The following is a 12045-nucleotide window of genomic DNA, read 5'->3' as shown; positions in this document are numbered from 1 at the left end:
TGACAATGTGTTCAGTCTTGAAAACACTTCAAAAAATGGCGCCGGATAAGTGCATTTTATTTTTTACACACCAAACGTTCTATAAAGAAAAAGTGATTAAGATACCAGAAATTCAAATTGGTAATTGGTGTGTAGAGGGTTTTGTGACCGATGATAGATAACCTGTCCTGCTGAGTTAAACCATCGCAAGAATTGAATATTCTGTGGTTGGTGCAGGCTTCTGAGGTCTTTCCCTCGTGACATATACAAAACCAATTGCACAAGGAACCTATTCTGTGTGTTGTGTTTCACATTCAAGAGGTCCTTGACCATTTTTTGTTTCAAGTAGTGTTTTAAATACATACCATGGTCTGTGTAATTAAATACTCTTAAAACCTAATGCCTTTCCTATGGGCCAAACTATCTGACCTGGATAGTTGTAAATGTGTCTTCTCTTTGGTAGGTAGAAGGAATATTTTGTTTCTTTAATTCACTTGGCTGTGTGGGCTGCTGGAGGTAAAAGGTAAGTGATTGCATTTCAGCAAGATTATGGGTGAGGCTGTAATTCACCTTCTATTGCTAAACAGAAGAAAAGAAAACCATTTACATGATGTTCATAGAACTATGTGTCTGCTCATGTTACACTGAAGAATTTAGCTTGTTTTTTAAATCTTTTGTTGGCAGGTTTATTATCAAAATAGGCTAAAGCTAGCCTTAATAGGTCAGAGTCTTTTTGGACAAGAAGTCTACCGTAGCCTCCGTAGAGAAGGGCATAAAGTGGTGGGTGTGTTCACAATTCCAGACAAGGATGGGAAAGCTGATCCTCTGGGTGAGTACAAATATCATGCAATGATCTTTTTTTTTGTATTATTGAAAAGGTTTGTAAATCCATTACTCCCAGATATTAAGGGCTAGATTCACTAAAGCCCCCTTACCTGTCCAATCCGTGGCCGAGTCTTTCCCGGGTGTCCGATCCACCAACCCACCTCATGCAAATGAAGCAGATCGGAGGCCCGCTCCACAGTGACTGCACAGATCGCTGCAGAGCGATCCTGATGCATGGGCAGACCATCTTCTTTGCCTGTAGATGGTCTGCGCATGCTCTCTGCGCAAGGAAGCCCCGCCGTGAAGTCCAGTGGTTTGTTGCCTTAAAAGAAGACCATTGCTGGCAGCGCTTGCTCTCCCTGTCCCCTTTCACTGTGTTACCTCATTATTTAACAAAGCAGCATATAATAGAGTCCTGCTGATTTCAAACATCTTGCCCCAGATTTCTGGCTCACAAGAAAAGAAGAGGTTTGCGTGCAGCCCCTGTCTGCAAAGGTTTGTTTTTTTCAATTTTACTTCATGCAACAGAATAGTCAATATTATTTCCTTAGAGTTTGCACATTAACATCTTCACTGTAGTGCAGCCCCGCTTTTAACCCGTGGGTTAAAAGCACGGGCTCGCAGAGGGGGCTTCTGAGCAGGCAGCGGGGAGTTCGGTCGCCGTAGGGAATCCTGTCTTTGCAATGGGCTAACAGAGCAGGGCGTCAGAGAACTGGGGAAGCAAAGGCAGCAGAGAGCAGGGCGTGTTCGATTGTTTTCTTAAGGGCGGCAGAGAGCAGGACAGTCAGCAAGGACGTGAGCGACTGGTCCTCAGCAATCGCTCACGTTTGGATCTGCTAGCCCAATCTGTTTGTTTAGTGAATCACTGCCGAATGCATTTCCCCTTATTTGCATGTGCAGATCGGATCGGGTGCGGACAGGATCGGCCAGAAGGTTAATGAATCGGGTCGGGGTTTCAAACTGGTCGGGACACAATCGGTCAGCTTAATGAATCTGGCCTTAAGTCATCAGAATGCCCAAGGCAGGGGTTCTCAACCCAGTTCTCAGGATACACTTAACTAGTCAGGTGTTCAGGATAGATTTGCATAGAATGAAGGTAGTGCATGCAAATTTATCTCGTGCATATTTAATGCAGACATCCCCAAAACTTGACTGGCTAGATGTATCCTGAGGGCTGGGTTGAGAACCCCTTGCCCATGGTAATAAAATAAAAACAAAGTTTCACAAAGAGAAAAAAAAAGTGAATACAAAATTTTAAAAATATAGCCAATGCAACAAAGAGTGTACTTAAAAATTTTGTCAATCATACATTAGATGTTGTACCATACATTAGAGACTGACACGGGGACCGTTTAGCATGGTAAGCTGTGGGTCACCGCAGTAATGGGGACATTTGCAACTGGTTTACCGCAGGAATGGGGACAAGACCTTTCACCGCCCCGTGGAAGTGGTGAAAAGTCTTGCTCCTGTGGTAAAAAAAATTGCGCTCCTGTCAGACTCAGCATCTCCTCCCCAGCCGTCCTCATTAGTGATGTTACAATGACTTCATTGTCGTTTACTTGACTCATTTTTTCTACATTTTGATTTCTAGAGTAGTGCAGTTTAGAGCATGACAGAGGGACAAATTTTTCTCCCTCCCTGCAGTAATTCAATTTCCCTATCCCGTCCCCACAAGTTTTGTTGCTGTCCCTGTCCCTTCCCCATTCCTGTAAGCTCGGCCTTAACCAAACAAGCCTCAAACACTTATGATTTTAAAATGTTTGAGGATGTAAAGCCTTCATTAGATGGGCAGGAAAAGTATATTACATTGATGGCTTATTCCTCAAGCACCTACACTTTCTCATTCTTATGACCCAACAGGCACTGCTCGAAAACTAGGACTTTTCTGCTTTGGACTCAAGAGCAGGGACACTATTTTGTCAATACTGGTCACATTAACTCCCTATATCTGATCCAAGATTCTTTGCTGACTGTATTTGCTAAGTTATAATTGATATGTTCCAATGTGAGTTTGCTGCTGCTGCTGCTGCTCCTGGGGTGGGATGGTTGGGATGGACGACATCATTATGGTTTGATGTGTGGATTTTGGATTGTACAATATCACTGTTGTTGGATGTTCTATGTTATAATACACCAATAAAAATGATTTAAACATAAAATGTTTAAGGCTTGTGCAGATGAGGACAGAGCTTGCAGGAATGGGGCAGGGACAGGAAAAGAACTCACTGGGACGGGAAAATGAGTTCCCGCGGGGACGGGGAAAAATTTGTCCCCGTGTCATTCTGAAATTAAGGAAAAGAAAAGGAAAATTTGGTTAGAGCTAGATCTTTATTGAAAATTTTAAAATAAAACTGATAGATAGATAGATACAGTATATATTAATATATTACCATTAATCAATACTTAACAGTGCCTTATTTTTGGCCATTTTCTCAGCGATGGCAGCAGAGAAAGACGGGACCCCTGTGTTCAAGTTCCCCAGATGGAGAGTTAAGGGAAAGTCCCTCCAGGAGGTGGTTGAAGCCTATAAATCTGTGGGTGCTGAGCTGAATGTGCTCCCATTTTGTACACAGTTCATCCCTATGGATGTCATCGATCATCCCAAGCACGGCTCCATTATCTACCATCCCTCCCTGCTACCCCGTCATAGAGGTGCCTCTGCTATTAACTGGTAGGATATACTTAGAACCTGATTTCTTTAACCTGACAGGGAAAATAATACAGTTGATCTTCTTGGGTATAGGAAAAGAAGCTTGTTTGTTTGTACTGTATATGAGACCTTTGATTGGATTAATTCGATTTGTTGTTGTTTCATTATATTTTTGATCAGTCAGTTTTCTCCTGCTTCCTTTTTGGCTTTCATCTTACTCAGAACTGGCTTCTTATTGGACCACAGCACCACCTGACTCTTCCATTGTAACTCCCTAGTTTTTTCTCTTATTTCTAAAGCCATCAACCTTGCCCAACCATTACAGTCACTCGTAGGCAGGGGTCAGAGAACACGGCTCTCTCTAGATCAGGGTTCTCAGCCCAGTCCTCAGGATGCACAACGCCAGTCTGGTATTTAGAATATGCATGAACATAAGAGCATAAGAATAGCCTTACTGGGTCAGACCAATGGTCCATCAAGCCCAGTAGCCTGTTCTCATGGTCACTATTACCTGGCCTAAAGAATAGCAAGATTCTGGAATCCCAAAGAGTAACAAGATTCTGGAACCCCATACAGTAGCAACATTCCATGCTACCGATCCAGGGCAAGCAGAGGCTTCCCCCATGTCTTAATAACAGACCATGGACTTTTCCTCCAAGAACTTGTCTAAACCTTTCTTAAAACCAGCTACGCTATCTGCTTTTACCATAACCTCTGGCAAAGTGTTCCAGAGCTTAAGTATTCTCTGAGTGAAAAAATATTTCCTCCTATTGGTTTTAAAACTACTTCTCTGCAATTTCATTGAGTGTCCCCTAGTCTTTGCAATTTTTGACGGAGTGAGAAATCAATCCGCTTGTACCCGTTCTACTCTACTCAGGATTTTGTAGACTTCGATCATTATCTCCCCTCAGCTGTCTCAGAATCTATGTCCTTAATTACCTATTTATACACTTTGTAAATTTCTATCCTGCCAATCTTTGTTAACCATCCCCTCCCTTTTTTTTTTTTTTAACAAAACCGTAGGGTGGCTTTTAGCACTGGCTGCAGCAGTAACAGCTCTGAGCGTAGGAGCTGTTACCACCATGGCTGGCGCTAAAAACCACGCTACACTTTTGTAAAGGGGGGGGGGGGATAAGCTTTTTAGCTTTTTCCAGGCAGATAAACAAATCAAACAAAAGAAAGGCAAAGCCGATATCATAATACAACATAAGGGATTTTATTGAAAGTTCCTATGGGAAGTCCCAACTAGGATCCTGGTTTTGGCAGAGCACTGCCTTCCTCAGGGGACATAACAGACTGATAACAGGATATTACAGTGGTGTCTCTATTAGAGAGTTGCACGGAGACAGAAATCCCACCCATCCCCGCCAGAATCCTCTCCGTCCCCACCCATTCCCGCCAGATTCCTCTCCGTCCCTACCTGTTCCCGCCAGGATCCTCTCCGTCCCCACCCATTCCTGCAAGGAATTACCTCCATCCCTGCCCGTCCCCATAAAAAGCAGCAATTACTTCTGACAGGATCATCAATTCCACAGTTTCTTTTGTGTTTGCGCTGCTGTTTTCCTTGTGGAATCTCTTTGGTGGAACCCTTTTTTTGTTTTCTGTTCAGGTAATTAACCTATAAACCCCCTCTTTTACTAAGGCTGATGTGTCTATTATATTATATGGACGAACCCTGCTTTCAAAGCCTTCCATCTCAGTGGGAGTCCCGTGGGCCAGAGGGGGGTCCCTGTGGGAGTCCCATGGGTTAGGGGGGATTCCCGTGGGACCCCCGCAGGACCCGTGGGATTCCCGCGATCCCCGTTCCTGTGCAGACCTTACATTACATTACATTAGTGATTTCTATTCTGCTTGTACCTTGCGGTTCTAAGCGGATTACATTAGAAGATAGCTGGACATTTCCAGGCGATAACAATACAATACGTTATGTTATGTTACTTTACATAACTTTACATACCTTACATACATTACTTTACATAGATTTACATAACTTTGCATTGCATTACATTGCAATACATTACATTATTTTACATAGCATTACATTACATTACAGAAAGCTAGATTCAGGTTACATATAGAGGTATCGGACGTTTTGAGATATTTAGTGGTTACAATGTTTCAAAAGAGGCCGGATCCGGGTATATATTGAGGATTCGTTATAGAGACTTGATTAGATGTCGCCTGAAGGAGGGGAATTGCAAGGAATGTTTAGTTGGGTTAGGAAAAGGGGGGAGATTAGGTTGTTGGGATGTGTTTTTTGAATAGTATGGTTTTGATATCTTTTCGGAACGCTTTAAAGTCAGTTGTTGTGATCAGCAGCTTGGAGATGGTGGGGTCAAGTTTCACTGCCTGTGTGGCAAGTAGGTTGTCATATAGTTTTTTGCGTCGAGTGCCTTTGAGTGGAGGGTAGGTGAATGGGTTCTGGGTTCTCCTTATTCTGGGTGAACCTCTAGTCTCTATTTCAGGTAATCTTAAAAAAGACCTTTAGGAATGTAAATGGGTTCTCACTAAGAGTTCCTTCACAAGTTTCTTTAGTGGCACTCACTATGCCTTTGTTATAGGACACGATTGCTGATCAAAGGGGAAATTTTAAGTTATTTCAATTAGTATGGAGTCCGTTGACTAACTTTATCAATCATAACTGAACAATTATAACTTACACATCTAAGGGATGGGAGGGGGGAGTCGTATTACTACTTTAAATAAGAGTGGGTTATTGGAAGGATAATTGCATTTATATTATTGATTAAGTAAAGTGGGTGGGGGAAATGATTACTTTTGAATATTTGTAAGTTCAAAATACTTTTCTTGATTAATAATAATTTAAAAAAAAAATTGAAGTTTGACTGTCAGAACTTCTTTCAGTACGTTCCTAAAGGTCTTTTTCAAGACTACCTGAAATAGAAACACCACTGTAATATCCTGTTATCCGTTTGGTATGTCCCCTGAGGAAGGCAGTGTTCTGCCGAAACCAGCATCCTAGTTGGGACTTCCCAGAGGAACTTTCAAAAAAAAAATCTCTTGTGTTGTAGTGCGACAACGGCTTTGCCTTTCTTTTGTTTTGCTTCTCGCTGCGCTGGTCAAGGGAAGACTCCTCTTTTTCTGTCGAGATAAACAAATAAAAACATAAGATGCAATGATACAATTAGAACGCCTGCCATAAAAATTTGCTCAGTCTTAGCACAGCTTTCCTATTTAGTCTTTTATGGTTGAATTTGAAATATGGCTTTATGATGCCCAGGTCATTGTTGCCATGATTCAGTGAATTTTATGGATTGAATACCAGATCTGTCACCAAACTCCTTGGTATTTTCTTGTTTTGAAATCTTAGGTACATGCGTTTCCGGTTCTTTGCTTTTATTTTTGACATCGCGTTGTCAGTACCAGTTGAACGTCTCACAAGAATCGCTGCATCTAAATCAGCTTAATCTCGATGTTCTTTTCAGGACTCTGATCCATGGAGATAAGAAAGCTGGTTTTTCTATATTCTGGGCTGATGATGGTTTGGACACTGGCCCTATTCTTCTCCAGCGTGAGTGTGATGTGGAGCCAAATGACACAGTGGACACACTCTACAATCGTTTCCTTTTCCCAGAAGGGATTAAAGCCATGGTAAGTCATCACATAAATATTCTAAGAGGAAATGCAGCATTAGAAACTGTTGCTGGAAATTTAGTGGTTTGGATAGCATTGCTTCTTACGTGTGTTACGTCTTTCAAATGAAACTTAGAGGGCAATAATCAAATCTTTTCATGAAGTTAAATATTGGAAATCAGTCTGGAAAAGCAGTATAAGAATTCAGTGGAGTGGAGGAATTGCCTCATGGCTAGCGCCGGTGGCCTGAGAACTTGGGAAGCCCAGTTTAAATTCCACTGCTGCTCCTTGTAGTTTTGGGCAAGCCCACTTAATCCTCCTTTGCCTCAGGTATGACCTTAAATCGTATGCCTTCTGAGTAGAGGTCTGCACAGGAACGGGGATCGTGGGAATCCCGCGGGTCCTGCGGGAGTCCCGCAGGAATCCCCCCTAACCCACGGGACTCCCACGGGGACCCCCCTCTGGCCCACGGGACTCCCACGGGGACCCCCCTCTAGCCAACGGGACTCCAACGGGGATTGAAGGCTTTGGAAGCAGGGTTCATCCATATAATATAATGGACACATCAGCCTTAGTAAAAGAGGGGGTTTATAAGTTAATTACCGGAACAAAAAACGGGTTCCATCAAAGAGATTCCACAAGGAAAACAGCAAAAGAAACTGTGGAATTGATGATCCTGTCAGAAGTAATTGCTGCTTTTTATGGGGACGGGCGGGGATGGAGGTAATTCCTTGTGGGATGGGTGGGACGGAGAGGATCCTGACGGGGACGGGTGGGGATGGAGAGGATCCTGGCGGGGACGGGCGGGGACAGGTGGGATTTCTGTCCCTTGCAACTCTCTACTTCTGAGGACAGAATATAACCTGTATGTGAAAGTCACGTGCCTTGAACTACAATTGGAAAAGTTGTGAGCTAAGTTGTGGGGGATACAAGCTGGGCATTTGCCAGATGTCCCAGCACCACAAGAGGCCACCTTAGTGAAACTGAATACCGTATTTCCCCATATATAGGCCTATCTAATAACATCATAGATAAGCCACCCCATTAGTAGACCTCCCGTACCTTTTAAAAATAATGCAGCTCCCTCGCTGGCCTCCTGCAATGTTGCGGCCGCGGTGCAAGGCGGGAATGATCTTTTTAGCGTCCAGCCGCCACCACGCTGCTTCCTCAATGCCTGCGTCAGTTCTCGCGGGGCTCACGAGACAAAGTGCCGGATTTTGAAAAGCCGTCCGGACCCCCGGACATGTTCTCAAAAGGAGGACATGTCTGAGGAAATCTGGACTTCTGTTAACACTAAGTGTGGCTCTGGCCACCTTGTTGGGCACACTGGATGAACTATGTGTGGGTATTTATCTGCTGTCATTTACAGTTTTACTGTGTAAAAACATATTTTGAATTTTGGGGCCTCGCACACAGCATAAGCAAACCTACACACTTACACTTCTCCCTCGTTATTTGCGGGGGATACGGGCAGAGCCGGACCGCAAATGGCGAAAGACTGCGATTATCTGGCTCTGACCCACCCCCACCTCCCTGCCGCCTTCCCGACCTTACCTGGTGGTCTAGAGCAGTGTTTTTCAACCGCAGTGTGCTGCGAGATGTTACCTGGTGTGCCGCAGGGCCGCCATCAGGGCAGTACTACCAGTCCTGCATTCAGGGGCCCGGAGCTGACAGGGGACCCAAGGCAGGGGCGCCAGTAGCTCGCCAAGGCAAAGTGAGTCGTTCACCCAGGACTCACTTTGTCTTGGCGATCTAATCTATCGAGCCGATAAGTCTTCTTCTCCCCGACGTCAATTCTGCAGTCGGAGAGGAAGTTCGGGCCAGCCAATCGCTGCCTGGCTGGGCGGAACTTCCTCTCCGATTGCAGAATTGACGTCAGGGAGAGCATGCGTCGGCGTCGGCTTTGGGGCCTGTTATCCATTGGTGGGTCCTGTTCCCCGATGGCAGCGGCAGTGGCAGTGGCTTGGGGAACGGCAGGGAGAAAGAAAGGGGGCAGGCAGGGAAACAGAAGGAAAGAAGAGAAACAGAAAAAAAGAAAGAAAGGTCAGGGAAAGAGGAAGAAAAAGTTGGGGGAGGGAATGAGGTGTGGAGGAGAGAAAGCATACAGGCTGATAGAAAGGAAGAAAGATTGGATGCACAGTCAGAAGAAGAAAGTGCAACCAGAAATCACCAGACAAGGTAGGAAAAATGATTTTATTTTAAATTTAGCAAAGTGGAGGCAGTATTACCACAGTTTTCAAAGGAATTTGCCCAAATAACTTAAATAGTTAACTGGGTAAATTCCCAGAGATGAAAACTTCCCTTCACTTACTATGCACAGTTCTGAATTTATATCTGCTGTCTATATTTTACAATATGGTCACCTTTTACTAAACCACAATAGTGGTTTTTAGCGCAGGGAGCCTATGAGCGTCAAGAGCAGTGCTGGGCATTCAGCGCAGCTCCCTGCGCTAAAAACTGCTATTGTGGTTTAATAAAAAGGATGGAGGGTATATTTGTCTATTTTTGTATGCTATAAAAACCAAATACAGAGAGAGACTGAGAGCTGTTGACGAAGAGCTACGTGTGTGTCTTTCTTCGATTCCAGCCAGAATATCAGCTTTGTGTTCAGCCAAATAGGCCCAGGTTTCGCACTGAATAAAGTACAGTATTTTATAATTTTTCACTATTCTGTTTACTTAATATTTCATAATAAAGTAATTATAAAATACTTTATTTGTGTTTATTTGATTCCTATTCAAGAGAATTACTTTATATATAGTCAATATAGGCACAGAGTTAAATTTTTTAACATTTTCTAATGGTGGTGTGCCTCGTGATTTTTTTCATGAAACAAGTGTGCCTTTGCCCAAAAAAGGTTGAAAAACACTGATCTAGAGGGCTTTCGGGGCAGGAGCGATCTTCCTATGCTCCTGCCCCATGCAGATCGCCATGAGGAAATGGCTGCTGTGAGTTCCCATAGTCTCTCGAGACTACGACGGGAACTCCCTACAGTCATTTCCTCGTGGCGATCTGCACGGGGCAGGAGCGTAGGAAGATTGCTCCTGCCCCGAAAGCCCGCTAGACCACCAGGTAAGGCCGGGAAGGCGGCAGGGAGGTAAAAAATATGGTTGTTTTTTTAAATTTTCCCCCTCCCCAGAAAAAAATTGCAATTATGTGAAATCGCGAGTGCAGAAACCGCGAATGGGGAGGGGGAAGTGTACTTTTATCTACAAAAAGAAGGGCATGTATAGTTCACAGAAGTGAAAGTATACATGAAGATTCAGTTCTCTGCATGCATGTTCACATATACGCCCTGCCCCTGCTTCCTGGTCCAAGAGTACCCATGTTGTACAGCTGGCCTTATCTTCAAAACGAAACACCATCTGGATATGGATTCCTTCCTCGAGGGTTTCTAAAGCAGCTTATGACATTGAGCCGTGCTTCATGCCTGTTCACAGTGCATCAACTCTAAATTTAGGAGAAAGAGAAGTGAGGTGAGGACACCACACAAATATCATGGAGTGACAATAGAAAACTGTGGTGTGAATCAAGGGTGACGGGACTAAATTGCGCGAGACAACGGCGCACCGACAACTGAGCGCAGACAACTGAGCGCAAGGTTGACGGCGCGCTGAAGAAAAGCACTATTTAAAGGGCTCCAACGGGAGGTGTGTGGGGGGGAACCCCCCCACTTTACTTAACAGACATTGCGCTGGGGTTGTTGGGGGTTTGGGGGGTTGTAACCCCCCACATTATACTTAAAACTGAACTTTTTCCCTAAAAAACAGGCAAAAAGTTCGGTTTCAAGTATAATGAGGGGGGTTACAACCCCCCAAACTCCCCACAACGCCAGCGCGATGTCTGTTAAATAAAATAGGGGGGTTCCCCACCAACACCCCCCGTCGGAACCCTTTAAAGTAGTGCTTTTCTTCGGCGCGCCGTCAACCTTGTGCTCAGTTATCTGCGCGCCGTTGTCTCGCGCGATTTTGTCTGTGAACTGAATCAAGGGACATAACGATTTATCTGATGCCAAATATAAGCGTGTGCAAACCTCCAGAGGCGTTAACCTTACCTGTTTCCTCTGCTAGGTGGAGGCTGTGCAGCTCATTGCTGATGGTACAGCGCCTCATATGCCTCAGTCTGAGGAAGGGGCCACGTACGAAGGAATACAGAAGAAAGAAAATGTCAAGGTAGGATATGATTAAACACGCCCCGATTAAACACACACAGGAGGTTGCATTAGCTCTGTAGGGAGGCACATTTTCTTCTGTTTCAGCAGTGTTGTAAAAACTTTTGGACAGAAACTACAGTTTCTTTAGACCCTTTTCACAATGCAAGTGTGAGGAAAGACAGATTAAGACACCTCAGTGAATCTTTGGAAACTGCTATCATTTTACTAAGGTGTGACACTTGTGTGATTGCTTGGAACAGCTTTTAGGAACTTGTTCTAATGTGTTTTGAACGTTGTCTGGTGTAATGAGATACAAGAGCCATCCACAGTATATATTTCCCTGATTCCTAGATATCTTGGGACCAGCCAGCGGAAGTTATCCACAACTGGATTCGAGGGCATGACAAAGTGCCCGGTGCGTGGACACTGATAGATAATCAGGTGTGTACGATGAAATAAATATATGTGCTTAGTTTTAATTTTTTTTTTTTTTTTTTTGCTGGTTTTGTATTAGTTCAAAGTTGTTGTTTTTTTTAATTAGTTTTATACAACCACTAGTCTTATAGCCCGTTACATTAACGGGTGCTAAAATATATGTGTGTGTGTGGCTGTCTTTATTTATTTTTCTCTCTCCTTAGCCGCTTTCTGTGTTTTTTGGGGGGATTTTTTCCTTGGCTGTCCACAACCACCCCTTGCCTGCTCCCCATCCATTATCCCTTCCTTTTACCTCCCCTGTGTCCTCCATCACTGCTCACCTTATCCAGCAGCAGCCCCTTTGTTTTACTTCCCCCCTGTCCATCATCACCTTCTTCCTGCTCCCCCTGCACGGTCTAGTCACTGGCCT

At 44.1% G+C, this 12045-nt stretch overlaps 1 protein-coding gene across 7 annotated transcripts in view; it reads left to right on the top strand.

Moving 5' to 3' along the window:
- The window catches only part of ALDH1L2 (aldehyde dehydrogenase 1 family member L2), a 116588-nt gene that overhangs the window by 31228 nt on the left and 73315 nt on the right, over nt 1-12045 (top strand). For all 7 annotated transcript variants that reach the window (XM_033950812.1, XM_033950811.1, XM_033950815.1 and 4 more), the window contains 5 exons: nt 664-808; nt 3241-3475; nt 6901-7066; nt 11119-11220; nt 11553-11642. In XM_033950812.1, the coding sequence (XP_033806703.1) occupies nt 664-808; nt 3241-3475; nt 6901-7066; nt 11119-11220; nt 11553-11642 (738 nt within the window). The remainder of the gene's footprint in view (nt 1-663; nt 809-3240; nt 3476-6900; nt 7067-11118; nt 11221-11552; nt 11643-12045) is intronic.

This window comes from Geotrypetes seraphini, chromosome 7 (genome assembly GCF_902459505.1).
Source record: "Geotrypetes seraphini chromosome 7, aGeoSer1.1, whole genome shotgun sequence".
Taxonomy (NCBI): domain Eukaryota; kingdom Metazoa; phylum Chordata; class Amphibia; order Gymnophiona; family Dermophiidae; genus Geotrypetes; species Geotrypetes seraphini.
This window is presented reverse-complemented; position numbering and strand designations above follow the sequence as displayed.